The sequence below is a fragment of the Oncorhynchus mykiss genome, chromosome 9 (genome assembly GCF_013265735.2).
Source record: "Oncorhynchus mykiss isolate Arlee chromosome 9, USDA_OmykA_1.1, whole genome shotgun sequence".
NCBI classification, from domain to species: domain Eukaryota; kingdom Metazoa; phylum Chordata; class Actinopteri; order Salmoniformes; family Salmonidae; genus Oncorhynchus; species Oncorhynchus mykiss.
Window position 1 is genome coordinate 34091571 of NC_048573.1, and position 16015 is coordinate 34107585.

General features: G+C 44.7%; 1 protein-coding gene across 2 annotated transcripts in view; it reads left to right on the plus strand.

Moving 5' to 3' along the window:
• Positions 1-16015, plus strand: part of LOC110531951 (glutamate receptor-interacting protein 2) — a 70803-nt gene that overhangs the window by 33502 nt on the left and 21286 nt on the right. For both annotated transcript variants that reach the window (XM_021615495.2, XM_021615497.2), the window contains exons 8-9: positions 1589-1736; positions 1905-2074. In XM_021615495.2, coding sequence (XP_021471170.1) covers positions 1589-1736; positions 1905-2074 — 318 coding nt within the window. The remainder of the gene's footprint in view (positions 1-1588; positions 1737-1904; positions 2075-16015) is intronic.

Genomic DNA, 16015 nt, shown 5'->3' on the forward strand with positions numbered 1-16015 from the left:
CGCCGAGAAACAAAGATACAAAGGTATTTTATAGCAAAGACACACCCTTTTCAGTCTACATGACAAACAACAGATGTATAGAATGGGTCACAAGGTTAAGATTAGTATGAAAGGCACCTATAATTCATAGCAGACAGTATCTGCTGTATCAACAGTTTTCATTGTGTACAGTAGAGACCAGTGTCTGGGCCCCCAACTCCATACTGGAGCCATGTCTCCCTGGTACGATATAGAACGGAAACATTAACTCATGCTCTGGAATGTTCTTTAGGTTTTATCACCCAAAAGACATTGTAAATCTCCTGTCAGTGTTATTTCCCAGAGGCCCATCCTCAGTAGAACACACGCACAATAGTTATAAGAATCCTCTATTCATTTGCGCAAAACAACCATTTGATGCAATAAAACTATTAAAACATCATCTTGCATTTTTCCACCATAAGAGAAAGTAAATGTGTATCAAATCAAACTTTATTTGTCACATGTGCCGAACACAACATGTGTAGACTTTGCCATGAAATGCTTACTTACAAGCCCTTAACCAACAGTGCAGTTCAAGAAGAGTTAAGAAAATATTTACCAAGTAGACTAAAATAAAATGTATAATAAAAGGTAACACAATAAGAATAACAATAACGAGGCTCTATACAAGGGGCACCGGTAGAGAGTCATTGTGCAGGGGTACAGGTTAGTTGAGGTAATTTGTACATGTTGGTGGGGGTGCATAGATAATAAACAGCAGGTAGCAGCAGTGTAAAAAAAAAGGAGGGGAGGGGTGTGTGTCAATGTAAATTGGCCGGTGGCGATTTTATTAAATGTTCAGCAGTCTTATGACTTGGGGGTAGAAGCTGTTAAGGAGCCTATTGAACATGCCATACTAATAAAGGCATTTTAATCAATTATATGAAGAGTCCTCCTTTCTTTCTGTTGAGGATCCTTTTGGTCCTAGACTTGGAGCTCCGGTACCATTTGCCGTGCGGTAGCAGAGAGAACAGTCTATAACTTGGGTGAGTGGAGACTCTGACAATTTTCAGGGCTTTCCTCTCACACCGTCTATTGTGTAGGTCCTGGATGGCAGGAAGCTTGGCCCCAGTGATGTACTGGCATTTCTCACTACCCTCTTTAGTGCTTTATCGATGCCGAGCAGTTGCCATACCAGGCAGTGATGCAACCGGTCAGGATGCTCTTGATGGTGCAGCTGTAGAACATTTTGAAGATCTGGGGACCCATGCCAAATCTTTTCAGTCTCCTGAGGGGGAAAAGGTTTTGTCGTACCCTCTTCACGACTGTCTTGGTATGTTTGGACCATGATAATTTGTTGGTGATGTGAACACTAAGGAACTTGAAACTCTCGGCCCACTCTACTACAGCCCGTGCATGTTAATGAGGGCCTGTTCGGCCCTCCTTTTCCTGTAAACCATGATCAGCTCCATTGTCTTGCTCACATTTCCAATATGTCCTAAGTACTCAGACACGGATTTCATCACTTTATACTGTCGCAACCTTAACCCAACACCAAGCGACCTCGTCAATTCGTTACAGTACTATGGATGTTCCCCCTAATGTTGTGTATGTCTGTGTCTCTCAGAGTCAGTGCAGCAGGCCTCTGGCCCCCTACTGGTGGAGATAGTGAAGTGTCCTGCAGCCAGCCTGGGTGTTAGCCTAGCTACTGCTGTGTACAGGAACAAACAGGTCATCGTCATCGACAAGATCAAACAAGCCAGTGTGGTGGAAAGGTGAGGCAAGCCACCTGTCACAAACAATGTCTCACTTTTTACTTGAGTACCAAAGAGACCATACTGTATTTTGCACGACAATTGAGAAGCTTTAGAATAAATGTGATAAGCTTTTCTCCTTTCAAATCCCTCTCTGTCTGTCCCTTTCTTACCCCCTCTTTCTCTCAGGTGTGGGGCATTGCATATAGGTGATCTCATTCTGTCTATAGACGGGACCAGCACTGAGCACCTTTCCCTGATGGAGGCCACGCAGCTATTGGCCCAAACCTCTGACATTGTCAAATTGGAGATCCTTCCAGCCAATCAGAGCAGACTTCCCATGAGACACCAAGACACAGGTCAGTCTATCAGAGGACTTGAGCCATATCCCAACACACTTCAAGGCGTCCGCTCCTCCGCTCCTCACAGGACTTTGTTTATGTAATGTTTAGGTAGTTTTCTATGTACAATGGCTTCAGAAAGTACCCCTTAACCTATTCCATATTTTGTTGTTATAGAATGACTTCAAAATGGAGTAGATTTTTTTTTTTTTTTTTTACCCCATAATGACAAAGTGAAAACATGATTTTAGATATTTTTACAAATGTATTGAAAATTAGATACAGAAATATCTAAGTCACATACAGTACCAGTCAAACGTTTGGACACATCTCCTCCAACGGTTTTTCTTTATTGTTTGCTATTTTCTACATTGTAGAATAATAGTGAGGACATAAAAACTATGAAATAACACATATTGAATAATTTTGTAACCAAAAAAGTGTTAAATCCAAATATATTTTATATTTGAGATTCTTCAAATTAGCCACCCTTTGCCTTGATGAGAGCTTTGCACACTCTTGGCATTTTCTCAACCAGCTTCATGAGGTATCACCTGGAATGCATTTCAATTAACAGGTGTACCTTGTTAAAAGTTCATTTATGGAGTTTCTTTCCTTCTTAATGTGTTTGAGCCAATCAGTTGTGTTGTGACAAGGTAGGGTTGGTATACAGAAGATAGCCCTACTTGGTAAAATACCAAGTCCATATTATGGTAAGAACAGCTCAAATAAGCAAAGAGAAATGACAGTTCCTCATTACTTTAAGACATGAAGGTCAGTCAATACGGAAAATGTCAAGAACTTTGAAAGTTTCTTCAAGTACAGTTGCAAAAACCATCCAGCATCATGATGAAAATGGCTCTCATGAGGATCGCCACAGGAAAGGAAGACCCAGAGTTCCCTCTGCTGCAGAGGATAAGTTCATTAGTTACCAGCCTCAGAAATCTGCAATTAACTGCACCTCAAATTGCAGCCCAAATAAATGCTTCCCAGAGTTCAAGTAACAGACATCTCAACATCAACTGTTCAGGGGAGACTGCGTGAATCAGGCCTTCATGTTCAAATTTCTGCCAAGAAACCACTACTAAAGGACACCAATAAGAAGAAGAGACTTGCTTGGGCCAAGAAACATAAGCAATGAACATTAGACCGGTGGAAATCTGTTCAAATTTGAGATGTTTGGTTCCAACCGCCATGTCGAATGATCTCCGCATGTGTGATTCCCACTGTGAAGCATGGAGGTGTGATGCTGTGGTGTGCTTTGCTGGTGACACTGTCAGTGATTCATTTAGAATTCAACGCATACTTAACCAGTATGGCTACCACAGCATTCTGCAGCGATACGTAGTCCCGATACGTAGTCTGGTTTGTTCTTAGTGGGACTATCATTTGTTTTTCAACAGAACAATAACCCAAAACACACCTTCCGGCTCTGTAAGGGCTGTTTTTCAAAGGAGAGTGATTGAGTGTTGCATCAGATGACCTGCCCTCCACAATCACCCAACCTCAACCCAATTGAGAATATTTGGGATATGTTGGACCGCAGAGTGAAGGAAAAGCAGCAAGTGCTCAGCATATGTGGGTACTCCTTCAAGACTGTTGTAAAAGCATTGAACCTCATTCAACCTCATGAAGCTGGTTGAGATAATGCCAAGTGTGTGCAAAGCTGTCATCAAGCCAAAGGGTGGCGACTTTTAAGAAGCTCAAATATATTTGGATTTGTTTAACACTTTTTTAGTTACAACATGATTCCATATGTGTTATTTCATAGTTTTGATGTCTTCACTATTATTCTACAATGTAGAAAATAGTAAAAAATAAAGAAAAACGAATGAGGAGTAGTGTCCAAACTTTTGACTGGTACTGTTAGTATTCACCCCCCTGAGTCAATACATGTAAGAATCACATTTGGAAGCGAGTCTTTCTGGGTAAGTCTCTTAAAAGACTTGCACACCTGGATTTTACAGTATTTGCACATTGATCATTTTTTTCATTCTTCAATCTCTGTCAAGTTGGTTGTTGATCATTGCTAGTCAGCCATTTTCAAGTTTTTGCCATAGATGTTTAAGCCAATTTAAGTCAAAACTGTAACTAGACCACTCGGGAAGATTCAATGTCATCTTGGTAAGTAAATCAGTGTATATTTGGCCTTGTGTTTTAGGTTATTGTCCTGCTGCAAGGTGAATTTGTCTCCCAGTGTCTGTTGGAAAGCAGACTGAACCCTGTTTTCCTGTAGGATTTTGCCTGTGCTTAGCTTTATTCTGTTTATTTTTATCTAAACAAATTCCCTATTCCTTGCCGATGACCAGCATACTAATGATGCAGACCCCACCATTCTTGAAAATAAACTACATGGTATATGGGCACTTACTCGTCAAACATCTTATTCCAAAATCATAATAGGGAGTTGGTCCCCCTTTGCTTCTATTACAGCCTTCACTTGTCTAAGAAGGTTTTCCACTAGATGGAGTAACTACACTGCTCAAAAAAATAAACAACATAATGTAACTCCAAGTCAATCACACTTCTGTGAAATCAAACTGTCCACTTAGGAAGCATCACTGAGTGACAATAAATTTCACTTGCTGTTGTGCAAATGGAATAGACAACAGGTGGAAATTATAGGCAATTAGCAAGACACCCCCAATAAAGGAGTGGTTCTGCAGGTGATAACCACAGCCCACTTCTCAGTTCCTATGCCTCCTGGCTGATGTTTTGGTCACTTTTGAATGCGGGCGGTGCTTTCACTCTAGTGGTAGCATGAGACGGAGTCTACAACCCACACAAGTGGCTCAGGTAGTGCAGCTCATCCAGGATGGCACATCAATGCGAGCTGTGGCAAGAAGGTTTGCTGTGTCTGTCAGCGTAGTGTCCAGAGCATGGAGGCGCTACCAGGAGACAGGCCAGTAGATCAGGAGACGTGGAGGAGGCCGTAGGAGGGCAACAACCCAGCAGCAGGACCGCTACCTCCGCCTTTGTGCAAGGAGGAGCAGGAGGAGCACTGCCAGAGCCCTGCAAAATGACCTCCAGCAGGCCACAAATGTGCATGTGTCTGCTCAAACAGTCAGAAACCCGACGTCCACAGGTGGGGGAAGCAATTTTGTAGATGACATCGCCAAAGTCGAGGATCGGTAGGATAGTCAGTTTTACTAGGGTAAGTTTGGCGGCGTGAGTGAAGGAGGCTTTGTTGCGGAATAGAAAGCCGACTTGGAGATGTTTGATATGAGTCTGGAAGGAGAGTTTACAGTCTAGCCAGACACCTAGGTACTTATAGATGTCCACATATTCAAGGTCGGAACCATCCAGGGTGGTGATGCTAGTCAGGCGTGCGGGTGCAGGCAGCGAACGGTTGAAAAGCATGCATTTGGTTTTACTAGCGTTTAAGAGCAGTTGGAGGCCACGGAAGGAGTGTTGTATGGCATTGAAGCTCGTTTGGAGGTTAGATAGCACAGTGTCCAAGGACGGGCCGGAAGTATATAGAATGGTGTCGTCTGCGTAGAGGTGGATCAGGGAATCGCCCGCAGCAAGAGCAACATCATTGATATATACAGAGAAAAGAGTCGGCCCGAGAATTGAACCCTGTGGCACCCCCATAGAGACTGCCAGAGGACTGGACAGCATGCCCTCCGATTTGACACACTGAACTCTGTCTGCAAAGTAGTTGGTGAACCAGGCAAGGCAGTCATCAGAAAAACCGAGGCTACTGAGTCTGTCGATAAGAATATGGTGATTGACAGAGTCGAAAGCCTTGGCAAGGTCGATGAAGACGGCTGCACAGTACTGTCTTTTATCGATGGCGGTTATGATATCGTTTAGTACCTTGAGCGTGGCTGAGGTGCACCCGTGACCGGCTCCGAAACCAGATTGCACAGCGGAGAAGGTACGGTGGGATTCGAGATGGTCAGTGACCTGTTTGTTGACTTGGCTTTCGAAGACCTTAGATAGGCAGGGCAGGATGGATATAGGTCTGTAACAGTTTGGGTCCAGGGTGTCTCCCCCTTTGAAGAGGGGGATGACTGCGGCAGCTTTCCAATCCTTGGGGATCTCAGACGATATGAAAGAGAGGTTGAACAGGCTGGTAATAGGGGTTGCGACAATGGCGGCGGATAGTTTCAGAAATAGAGGGTCCAGATTGTCAAGCCCAGCTGATTTGTACGGATCCAGGTTTTGCAGCTCTTTCAGAACATCTGCTATCTGGATTTGGGTAAATGAGAACCTGGAGAGGCTTGGGTGAGTAGATGCGGGGGGGGGGGGGGGGGGGGGGGGGGGGGGGCTGTTGGCCGAGGTTGGAGTAGCCAGGCGGAAGGCATGGCCAGCCGTTGAGAAATGCTTGTTGAAGTTTTCGATAATCATGGATTTATCGGTGGTGACCGTGTTACCTAGCCTCAGTGCAGTGGGCAGCTGGGAGGAGGTGCTCTTGTTCTCCATGGACTTCACAGTGTCCCAGAACTTTTTGAAGTTGGAGCTACAAGATGCAAATTTCTGCCTGAAGAAGCTGGCCTTAGCTTTCCTGACTGACTGCGTGTATTGGTTCCTGACTTCCCTGAACAGTTGCATATCGCGGGGACTATTCGATGCTATTGCAGTCCGCCACAGGATGTTTTTGTGCTGGTCGAGGGCAGTCAGGTCTGGAGTGAACCAAGGGCTATATCTGTTCTTAGTTCTGCATTTTTTGAACGGAGCATGCTTCTCTAAAATGGTGAGGAAGTTACTTTTAAAGAATGACCAGGCATCCTCAACTGACGGGATGAGGTCAATGTCCTTCCAGGATACCCGGGCCAGGTCGATTAGAAAGGCGTGCTCACAGAAGTGTTTTAGGGAGCGTTTGACAGTGATGAGGGGTGGTCGTTTGACTGCGGCTCCGTAGCGGATACAGGCAATGAGGCAGTGATCGCTGAGATCCTGGTTGAAGACAGCGGAGGTGTATTTGGAGGGCCAGTTGGTCAGGATGACATCTATGAGGGTGCCCTTGTTTACAGATTTAGGGTTGTACCTGGTGGGTTCCTTGATGATTTGTGTGAGATTGAGGGCATCTAGCTTAGATTGTAGGACTGCCGTGGTGTTAAGCATATCCCAGTTTAGGTCACCTAACAGAACAAACTCTGAATCTAGATGGGGGGCGATCAATTTACAAATGGTGTCCAGGGCACAGCTGGGAGCTGAGGGGGGTCGGTAGCAGGCGGCAACAGTGAGAGATTTATTTCTGGAGAGAGTAATTTTTAAAATTAGTAGTTCGAACTGTTTGGGTATGGACCTGGAAAGTATGACATTACTTTGCAGGCTATCTCTGCAGTAGACTGCAACTCCTCCCCCTTTGGCGGTTCTATCTTGACAGAAAATGTTATAGTTGGGTATGGAAATCTCAGAATTTTTGGTGGCCTTCCTGAGCCAGGATTCAGACACGGCAAGGACATCAGGGTTAGCAGAGTGTGCTAATGCAGTGAGTAAAACAAACTTAGGGAGTAGGCTTCTGATGTTGACATGCATGAAACCAAGGCTTTTTCGATCACAGAAGTCAACAAATGAGGATGCCTGGGGACATGCAGGGCCTGGGTTTACCTCCACATCACCCGCGGAACAGAGGAGGAGTAGTATGAGGGTGCGGCTAAAGGCTATCAAAACTGGTCGCCTAGAGCGTTGGGGACAGAGAGTAAAAGGAGCAGATTTCTGGGCATGGTAGAATATATTCAGGGCATAATGCGCAGACAGGGGTATGGTGGGGTGCGGGTACAGCGGAGGTAAGCCCAGGCACTGGGTGATGATGAGAGAGGTTGTATCTCTGGACATGCTGGTTGTAATGGGTGAGGTCACCGCATGTGTGGGAGGTGGGACAAAGGGGGTATGAAGAGTGGAACTAGGGGCTCCATTGTAAACTAAAACAATGATAACTAACCTGAACAACAGTATACAAGGCATATTGACATTTCAGAGAGACATACAGCGAGGCATACAGTAATCACAGGTGTTGAATTGGGAGAGCTTGCTAAACAGTAGGTGAGACAACAACAGCTAATCAGCTAGGACAACAACAGCAGGTAAAATGGCGTTGACTAGGCAGGGAGGGTCGGATTAACTACACACAGAGCCTGAGTGCGGCTGGGGCCGACAGATAAAACATAAACAAGCAGAATGGAGTACCGTGATTAATGGACAGTCCAGCATGCATCAGCTATGTAGCCAAGTGATCAGTGTCCAGGGGGCAGCGGTGGATGGGGCAGGGAAGCTAGACTGGCAAGTATTATCCAGGTAAAAAAAAAATGGCTGGCTGTGCAGAAGGTAAAGCCGCTAGCAGTGGCTAACAATGACTAAATAGCTTGTAGCTAGTTAGCTGGTTAGCTTCTGGAGGTTCTTGAATGTGTTCTAAAAATTAAAAATAATAGCGATTCCGTATCACATTGGGTGAGGCAGGTTACCGGAAGGTATAATCGAATTAAAAATCAAAAAGAGATTGAAAGTAAATATGGGTCCAGTGAGTGGTTGGGACACGGCGATTCAGACAGTTAGCAGGCCTGTGCTAACAAGCTAACAGTTAGTAGGCCGGGTCTGAGCAAGGTAGCAGTTAGCGGACCGGGGCTAAACAAGCTAGCAGTTAGCAGGCTGAATTAGCAAGCAAGCAGATAGCAAGGGCTAGAAAGTTAGTCTTTGGGGGACGTCGCGATGGGGTGAGTCTGTTTATGCCTCTTCATGCGGTGACATCGATAGACCGGTCGTGGGTCCGGATATTGTAACCCAGGAGTATGCTTCGGTGGTAGCACAGGAGCTCTGGCCGGGCTAGCTTCAAGCTAAGTGGATGGAAATGCTAGTAATCATCCGGGGTTGCGGTTAGCTAGTTAGCTAGTTGTGAAGATCCAGCTAAAAATGTTCCATTTGCGGTAGGAATCCGGGCATGAAAAAATAAAAATAATAATAGGTCCGTTATGCTCTGGTTAGAGTCGCGTTGTTCGAACTGGCGATAGCTTTCTGAGCTAAAGGTTAGCTGATGACCGCTTAGCAGTGGTATGCTGGTAGTTAGCTGGCTAGCTTCAGTTGAGGGGTTCCGGATCCGAAGTAAATATAAATACTTTAGAAAAAAAAAGCAGATCCGCGCTACGTTGGGTGAGGCGGGTTGCAGGAGAGTATTTCGAAGTTGAGGTTTAGCAAAATGTTTTAAAAGATATGCGAAGAAAAATATGTAAAAAAACGATATATACAAGGGACACGACACGACAAGACGTCCGACTGCTACGCCATCTTGGATATAAGGTACCGAGATGAGATCCTCAGACCCCTTGTGAGACCATATGCTGGTGCGGTTGGCCCTGGGTTCCTCCTAATGCAAGATAATGCTAGACCTTATGTGGCTGGAGTGTGTCAGCAGTTCCTGCAAAAGGAAGGCATTGATGCTATGGACTGGCCCGCCCATTCCCCAGACCTGAATCCAATTGAGCACATCTGGGACATCATGTCTCACTCCATCCACCAACGCCACGTTGCACCACAGACTGTCCAGGAGTTGGCAGATGCTTTAGTCCAGGTCTGGGAGGAGATCCCTCAGGAGACCATCCGCCACCTCATCAGGAGCATGCCCAGGCGTTGTAGGGAGGTCATACAGGCACGTGGAGGCCACACACACTACTGAGCCTCTTGTTTTAAGGACATTACATCAAAGTTGGATCAGCCTGTAGTATGGTTTTCCACTTTCATTTTGAGTGCCACTCCAAATCCAGACCTCCATGGGTTGATAAATTTGAATTCCATTGATAATTTTTGTGTGATTTTGTTGTCAGCACATTCAACTATGAAAAGAAAAAAGTATTTAATAAAAATAATTCATTCTTTCAGATCTAGGATGTGTTATTTTAGTGTTCCCTTTATTTTTTTGAGCACTGTACAATGTTGTTGAGCCATCCTCAGTTTTCTCCTATCACAGCCATTATACTCTGTACCTGTTTTTAAAGTCACCATTGGCCTCATGGTGAAATCCCTGAGCTGATCCCTTCCTCACCAGCAACTGAGTTAGGGAGGACACCTGTATCTTTGTAGTGACTGGGTATATAGATACATCATCCAAAGTGTAATTGAGATATTCGTCTGCTGTTAAAAAATAATATCTACCGATAGGTGACCTTCTTTATCGAGACATTGGAAAACCTCCCTGGTCTTTGGGGTTGTATCTTCGTTTGAAATTCACTGCTCGACTGAGGTGCTTTACAGATAATTGTATGTTTGGGGTACAGAGATGAGGTAGTCATTCACAAATAATATTAAACACTATTATTGCACACAGAGTGAGTCCCTGCAACTTATTATTTTAAATCATTTGTAAAAAAAAATTCTGAAAACATGATTCTACATTAACATGATAGGGTATTGTGTGTAGGCCAGTGACACAATATCTCAATTGAACTAATTACAAGTTCAAAATGTGGAAAAAGTCTAGGCGTGTGCATACTTTCTGAAGGCACTGTCTGTTACCCTGCAGACACAATCCAGATAAACTGCATTTTCAGCATAAACACAAACCTACATGGTCACCTTTGTTAACTGCTGCTGCTTTAAAGGGACTGCAGAGGGTTTGCTGCCTCCTCCCACATTCTGTGAATCACGCTGAGTGTGGAAAGTGCTGGGAGGCAAGCCTTGTGCCCTGGGGTAGACCGTCGGCCTCTTATTCATAGTGGCAAGCTACGCACCCACAAACACACACCTCTCTGGGATGGTTCATGCCGTGTTTTTTTCCAGGTTTTTATCTGGCCCAACGGTTTGAGGTGGTTTCGTAGCATGTGAAGCTGGAAGGGATCACTGAAACTGATGTGTGGTAGAACTATCAAATCAAATCAAATGTTTTATTCACACGTGTCGAATACAATAGTTGTAGGCCTTAATGTGAAATGCTTACTTACGAGCCCCTAACCAACAATGCAGTTGTTGCATTGGATAAGAAATAAAAGTAACAAGTAATTAAAGATCAGCAGTAAAATGACAATAGCAAGACTATATACAGGGGGGTACCGGTACAGAGTCAATGTGCAGGGGCACCGGTTAGTTGAGGTAATATGTACATGTAGGTAGAGTTATTAAAGTGACTATGCATAGATGATAACAACAGAGAGTACCAGCAGTTTAAAAGGTGGGGAAATGCAAATAGTCTGGGTAGCCATTTGATTAAATGTTCAGGAGTCTTATGGCTTGGGGTAGAAGCTGTTTAGAAGCCTCTTGGACCTAGACTTGGCGCTCCAGTACCGCTTGCCGTGCGGTAGCAGAGAGAACAGTCTGTGACTAGGGTGGCTGGAGTCTTTGACAATTTTTAGGGCCTCCCTCTGACACCGCCTGGTATAGAGGTCCTGAATGGCAGGAAGCTTGGCCCCAGTGATGTACTGGGCCATACGCAGTACCCTCTGTAGTGCCTTGCGTTCGGAGGCACTACAGAGGGAGAATGCCAAGTTGCCATTCCAGGCAGTGATGCAACCATGTGGTGCAGTTCTTTTGAGGATCTGAGGACCCTTGCCAAATCATTTCAGTCTCTTGAGGGGGAATAGGTTTTGTTGTGCTCTCTTCACGACTGTCTTGGTGTGCTTGGACCATGTTTGTTTGTTGGTGATGTGGACACCAAGGAACTTGAAGCTCTCAACCTGCTCCACTGCAGCCCCGTCGATCAGAATGGGGGCGTGCTCGGCCCTCCTTTTTCCTGTAGTCCACAATCATCTCCTTTGTCTTGATCACATTGAGGGATAGGTTGTCCTCGCACCACACGGCCAGGTCTCTGACGTCCTCCCTATAGGCTGTCTCGTCGTTGTTGGTGATCGGGCCTACTACCACTGTTGTGTCATCGGCAAACTTAATGATGGTGTTGGAGTCGTGCCTGGCATTGCAGTCATGAGTGAACAGGGAGTACAGGATGGGACGGAGCACAAACCCCTAAGGGGCCCCTGTGTTGAGGATCAGCATGGCAGATGTGTTGTTACCTAACCTTGCCACCTGAGGGCAGTCCGTCAGGAAGTCCAGGATCCAGTTGCAGAGGGAGGGGTTTAGTCCCAGGATCCTTAGCTTATTGATGATATTTGAGGGCACTATGGTGTTGAACGCTGAGCTGAAGTCAATTAATATTATTCTCGCATAGGTGTTCCTTTTGTCCAGGTGGGAAAGGGCAGTGTGGAGTGCAATAGAGATAGCATCATCTGTGGATATGTTGGGGCGGTAAGCAAATTGGAGTGGGTCTAGGGTTTCTGGGATAATTGTGTTGATGTGAGCCATGACCAGCCTTTCAAAGCACTTCATGGCTACAGACGTAAGTGCTACGGGTCAGTAGTCATTCAGGCAGATTACCTTAGTGTTCTTGGGCACAGGCACTATGGTGGTCTGCTTAAAGCATGTTGGTATTACAGACTCAGATAGGGAGAGGTTAAAAATGTCAGTGAAGACTCTTGTCAGCTGGTCAGTGCATGCTCGCAGTACACATCCTGGTAGTCCATCTGGCCCTGCGGCCTTGAGAATGTTGACTTGTTTAAAGGTCTTACTCACATCGGTTGCGGAGACCATGACCACACAGTCTTCCCGAAGAGCTGGTGCTCCCATGCATGTTTCAGTGTTATTTGCCTCAAAACGAGCATTGAAGTAGTTTAGCTCGTCTGCAGATGCTTCCCTTTGTAGTCTGTAATGGCTTGCAAGCCCTGCCACATCCGACAAGCGTCAGAGCCGGTGAAGTACGATTCAATCTTAGTCCTATGTTGATGCTTTGCCTGTTTAATGGATCGTCTGAGGGCATAGCGGATAGATTTCTTATAAGCTTCCGGGTTAGTCCCGCTCCTTGAAAGCGGCAGCTCTAGCCTTTAACTCAGTGTAAATGTTGCCTGTAATCCATGGCTTCTGGTTGGGGTACGCACGGTCACTGTGTGGATGACATCATCAATGCACTTATTGATGAAGCCATCGGAGGAATCCCGGAATATATTCCAGTCTGTGCTAGCAAAACAGTCCCGTAGTTTAGCATCTGCTTCATCTGATCACTTTTTTTATTGATCTAGTCACTGATGCGTCCTGCTTTAATTTTTGCTTGTAAGCAGGATTCAGGAGCATAGAACAACTATGCTGTGGCTTACTCTTATCTTCAGTAGCTGTCTTATCTGTGGTGGGCGTCTTAGCTTTAGTGTACGGTTCTTATGGTTGTTTTGAAAAATAAATATTGTTGAGTCATTAGCGAGATCCCCATTAGCTAATGGAGTTGGACTGTATCACTAACCAATGCATGTACTCAAGATAATGAAAACAAATCAGGAAGTGTTTGACTGACTTTTTATTTATGCTTATTAAATGTAATTTTTTATGTCCTTCAAACTTGGACTAGATGTAGATTCATTATTGAAATGAAATGCCACAACGACAACATTATATTTTAATGATAAATACGATTTGGGTATTATACGTGATCATAAAATGCAATTTGTCTAATCCTCGCGGGGGGATTTAGTAAGACTGACATAGCAACAAAAATATTAGCGGCTTCTCTTCCGCAGTAAAGATAGGAAATAGAGTTCTTAAAGCGCTTCTCTAGGTGAGTTTTATCTCTAAGCTGCAGGAGCCAAAGGTTTACAGGACCACAGAGTGAGATGGAAGTTGCCCCTAACTAATGAGCCAGGGTCAGACATCTTGTCACTTCTTTTGATTAGGCATAGGGGATAGGAAAGGGTTCTATAATGACAGCTTCTACCTGAGACCAATGTGGACGTTTGAAAAGAGTTTGGTGTTTACCTACATGCATTCAGAAGACATACTATGACGTCTTGGACTTAACCAGGTGTCCTGAATCTGTGAGACATCCATGGGTTCATACACTATAGATACAAATGTATGTGCACACCCTTGAAATGAGTGGATTCGGCTATTTCAGCCACACCCATTGCTGACAGATTTATAGAATCGTGCACACAGCCATGCAATATCCATAGACAAACATTGGCAGTAGAATGGCCTTACTGAAGAGCTCAGTGACTTTCAAACATGGCACTGTCATAGGATGCCACCTTTTTAACAAGTCACTTCGTCAAGTTTCTGCCCTACTAGAGCTTCCCCGGTCAACTGTAAGTGCTGTTATTGTGAAATGGAAACGTCTAGGAGCAACAACGGCTCAGCCGCTCACTACCGAGTTCCAAACTGCCTCTGGAAGCAACGTCATCACAATAACTATTAGCCGGGAGCTTCATTAAATGAGTTTCCATGGCTAAACAGCCACACACAAGCCTAAGATCACCATGTGCAATGCCAAGCGTCTGCTGAAATGGTGTAAAGCTCGTGGACACTGGAACAGTGGAAACGCGTTCAATGGAATGATGAATCGCGCTTCACCATCTGGCAGTCCGACGGTTGAATCTGGGTTTGGATGATGCCAGGAGAACGCTACCTGCTCCAATGCATAGTGCCAACTGCAAAGTTTGATGGGGGAGGAATAATAATCTGGGGATGTTTTTCATGGTTTGGGCTAGTCCACTTAGTTCAAGTGAAAGGAAATCTTAACGCTACAGCATACAATGACATTCTAGACAATCCTGTGCTACCAACTTTGAGGCATCAGTTTGGGGAAGACAATTTCCTGTTTCAGTATGACAATGACCCATTGCACAAAGAGTGGTCCATACAGAAATGGTTTGACGAGGTCGGTGTGGAAGAACTTGACTGTCCTGCACAGAGCCCTGACCTCAACCCAATCGTACACCTTTGGGGTGAATTGGAACGCTGACTGCTAGCCAGGCCTAATTGCCCAACATCAGTGCCCGACCTCACTAATGCTCTTGTGGCTGAATGGAAGCAAGTACGCGCAGCAATGTTCAAACATCTAGTGGAAAGCCTTCCTTGAGGAGTGGAGGCTGTTATAGCTGGGGGACCAACTCCATATTAATGCCCATGATTTGGAATGAGATGTTCGACGAGTGGGTGTCCACATACTTTTGGTCATGTAGTGTATTAACATGTTTCCTGCAAATCCTTCTATGTGAGGGGGGAGGCTGTCACAGATTAAGACTGTACAAACGGAGCACTGAGGATTACTGTCGTGTGTAATTCTCCTTGTTAAATATAGCTGCAAGGTTTGGGTGCGTTCAAGTGTGGAGCATAACTCCACATTTTTCCTTTGACTGTTTCATAAACAATTTGTTTTTAATACATTGAAAATAACAGCCAATACTTTATCTTTAGGCTATAACCTGTGCTTTATAGCATTTAAGAATACAAATAATTTGTAAAAGGAGTCAAGTCTATCGACACTGTAAATGCAATCAAAAAAGTGGAACATTTCAGAACAGTCATTATTCTCTGTTATAAACTGGGTGGTTCGAGCCCTGAGTGCTGATTGGCTGACAGCCATGGTATATCAGAACGCATACCATGGGTTTGACAAAACATTTATTTTTACTGCTCTAATTACATTGGTAACCAGTTTATAATAGCAACAAGGCACCTGGGGGTTTGATATATGGCAATATACCACGGCTAAGGGCTGTGTCCAGGCACTCTGCGTCGTGTCATACTTAAGAACATCCCTTAGCCGTGGTATATTGGCCATATACCACACCTTCTTGGGGCTTATTGCTTAATTGTGTGGCATCTGTCTCCAATCACATTAACTTTTCACCCAATCGAATAAAGCTTACCAGTCAAAACAGTTTTTGCATATTTTACATTTTGTGATGTTTTGGTCTTACACGGAACCCAAACCGGCTGCGCGCGAGTGCCATCGGGCGCTATCGTGCATAAATGTATTTTGTCCCCCTACACCAAACGCGACATGCAGGTTAAAATATCAAAACAAACTCAACCAATTACATTAATTTGGGGACAGGTCGAAAAGCATTAAACATGTATGGCAATTTAGCTAGTTAGCTTGCACTTGCTAGCTAATTTGTCCTGGGATATAAACATTGAGTTGTTATTTTACCTGAAATGCACAAGGTCTTCTACTCCGACAATTAATCCACACATAAAATGGCCAAC